Below are 2,592 nucleotides of genomic sequence, written 5' to 3'. Positions count from 1 at the left end.
CAGAGGGAGATCCGTGCCAGGATGAGGACAAACACGTGGCCAGTGTCTCTGGGAGGTGAAGGGGACGTCGGTGCCATGGTGCACCCCGTGGTGGCGTGCAACACGACACAGGTCCTGGCAGCAGCGGGCACGGGTCCCTGGCGTCTCCTCCTCCCGCGTGTCCCGCGCTTACTTGTTGAGGGAGAGGGACTGCATCCTCCTGCCCGCCATCGCCGCCTCGTCCTTCGCTGGGGGAGGACAAGGGCAGAGGTTTCAGCAGGGCCTGACAAGCCCTGGGGACTGGAATCCTCCCAGCACAGCCAGGGGATGAGGGAAATTCCAGCGCTCCCCGCCAACCCCCGGCAGAGCCCCTCCAGAGCCAAGAGCAGCAGCCCCCTCAACCCTTCCCCTCTCTCTGGGGGGCTGCAAAGGACCCCGATGCACAGATGTCTCCGTGGAAGCCACTGAGAAGAGCAGCTCATCTGGCTTGTGGTTCAAGAGAAAGGCCAGGTGAGAGAGGAGTGCTGCAGACTCCCTGGGCAGGGCACATCCCCAGCATGACAAACCACACCCAGCACCAGGAACCCTCCAAAGCGTGGCTGGGGGGCTGAGGACAACCCTGACACCCAGGGCAGTTCCCTTCTCTCCCCCTGCCCCCTGTTCAGACAGACAAGAGCTCTGTGAGCATCAAACAGCTCAAGCTGGTTTTGGTGAGGGGAGTTGTGCTGACACCCAGCAAGACCTCAAGCAACTGGGGATCACCACGTAGCACAGGAGACCTTGGGCCTCTCGGCAGCGCAGCCATCGCGAAGGCAATTAAGAGGACACGACTAATTAGTCTCTAACCTTTTCTTTCTTCTTCTTTCTTTCTGGCAGCTTCTTCCCTCTGCTTGCGAATGATGGCTAGCCGGGCGAGGTCTGCCTTTGCCTGCTCTGTTTTACCAGCTAGGTGCATCTTCATGTATCTTTCTTTTGCCTTTTGTTTCTCTATTTCCTCCCTGTTGAAAGACACCAGTCACCAGAGCACCCCAATGAGCTGGTGGGAACGGGCAGAGAGGGGAGGCTCTCTGGCTGGGAGGACACAGAGGGATTGCCCACAGAGTCTAGGGGGTCCTGTCACCAGTTTTCAAGCACAGGTTTTATCTGTTGTGGCTTTGAAGAGAGGAGAGTTTATTTCTCCCTTCATTCAGCTCAACAAGGACACTTGTGATGAGGTCAAAGGAATCAGCCCCAGACTGCACAGCACCACCATGTGTTTTTTCCAGCCTTACCCTCCAAGATGAACTTCTGCCAGAGCAATCCATCCCAAAGAAGCAAACTTAAATCTTTCCCATTAATAAGTGAAACTACAAGATGAAGCTTTGGTTCTCATCTTATTCATCTGCCCAGACAAAAATGTCTCCAGGACCCCATGAAAATACCACGTGTCCCCAGAGCAGCTTCTGCAGCAGGTTAAAGCAGGCCACAGGGGGACTGCTGGTTAATGCAGTTTGGTTAAGTCTCATTTTTTGGCATAAAACCTCAGGAAAGGAACAGCCTACAGCTGCTTCACAGCAACAGGCCTCACTCTCCTGGTGCACCCGGCCCAGCTGCCTGCACCAGGGCAGCCAGAGGACACAGCTTGTGTGAAGCTTGTGAGGAAAGACATTTTGAACCACAGCAAGTCCTGCTTGGCAGTTGGGGGTCTGCTCTCGACAGCAAGACATTTAAAGGCCTTCCCTGAAACACCCCCCCACACAGAGCAGGGAAACACCTCCCAGAGCTCCAGCAGCAGGGCTGGAATCCCAGGACAAGACTCACCGCTCTCGTCGCGAGAGTTCCTTGGGTCCATCCAGGTCCAGCTGAGTGACTTTTTTGGTTGTCTGAATCACACGATTGGGATTCTCTATGTCTATCAACCCTTCCACTCCCTTGCGCTTTTGCTAAGGTTCAAGAAGAAGAGGAAGGGTAAGAAGCTCTCACACCCCATGCTGGGTTGTGTCAGACACACTGCCAAACACCCCAAGAGCAGAATTCGAGATGTTTCTAAAGATTCAAACCCATTTATGAGCCAAGATTTATGGCACCAGGCATCCCCAGCCCTCTCTGAAAGCTTTGCCTTTGTGTTTTTGTCCTGGTTTGGGGTAGAGCAGAGCTAATTCTGTTCAGTGATTTTGCTTTTCAGCTGAAGCTCTGCTGAGCAGCTGCCCTGTCTGAAGCTCACAGCACAGTCTCACAGGCAGTGTCTGCTCCCAGCAGTGATAACACTCCCTGTTTAGAGTCACCACCAAGGCTGGAGTGCAGACCAAGGTCACTGCTGAGTCCTGTGCACCACACAGAGGGGGGCAGAAAGTACAGGCCAAAGCTGCAGGGAGGAGCAGACAGGATGAGTGACCCTGAATTGAGCAGTGGGGTGTTCCATCCCATCTCATAGTCAGGATAGAGCTGAAGGATCAGGAGGGTCAAGCCCCTTCCTCCTTCCTCTTTTGCTGCTCCTGCAGTGCCCAGCATCCAAGGGTTGCTCCATCCACTCTGCCTTTGATCCTGAGCCCTGTGTTCCTGAACCAGGTTCCAGAATCCAGCTCCTGGACCCAGTTGCCATCTGTGGCTGAGTCCAGCCTGGGACTTTTCCCC

At 54.8% G+C, this 2,592-nt stretch overlaps 1 protein-coding gene across 1 annotated transcript in view; it reads right to left on the bottom strand.

Moving 5' to 3' along the window:
• The window catches only part of PDAP1 (PDGFA associated protein 1), a gene marked incomplete at its 5' end in the record, with an annotated part of 5,137 nt that continues 2,545 nt past the window's right edge, over positions 1–2,592 (bottom strand). The window contains 3 exons of the mRNA XM_008938076.1: positions 1–227; positions 826–977; positions 1,780–1,901. Of these exons, the coding sequence (XP_008936324.1) occupies positions 169–227; positions 826–977; positions 1,780–1,901 (333 nt within the window). The remainder of the gene's footprint in view (positions 228–825; positions 978–1,779; positions 1,902–2,592) is intronic.

The sequence above is a fragment of the Merops nubicus genome, unplaced genomic scaffold (assembly GCF_000691845.1).
Source record: "Merops nubicus isolate BGI_N331 unplaced genomic scaffold, ASM69184v1 scaffold42653, whole genome shotgun sequence".
Classification (NCBI taxonomy): domain Eukaryota; kingdom Metazoa; phylum Chordata; class Aves; order Coraciiformes; family Meropidae; genus Merops; species Merops nubicus.
The sequence above is the reverse complement of the archived record's forward strand: the minus strand, read 5'-3'. Positions and strand labels throughout refer to the sequence as shown.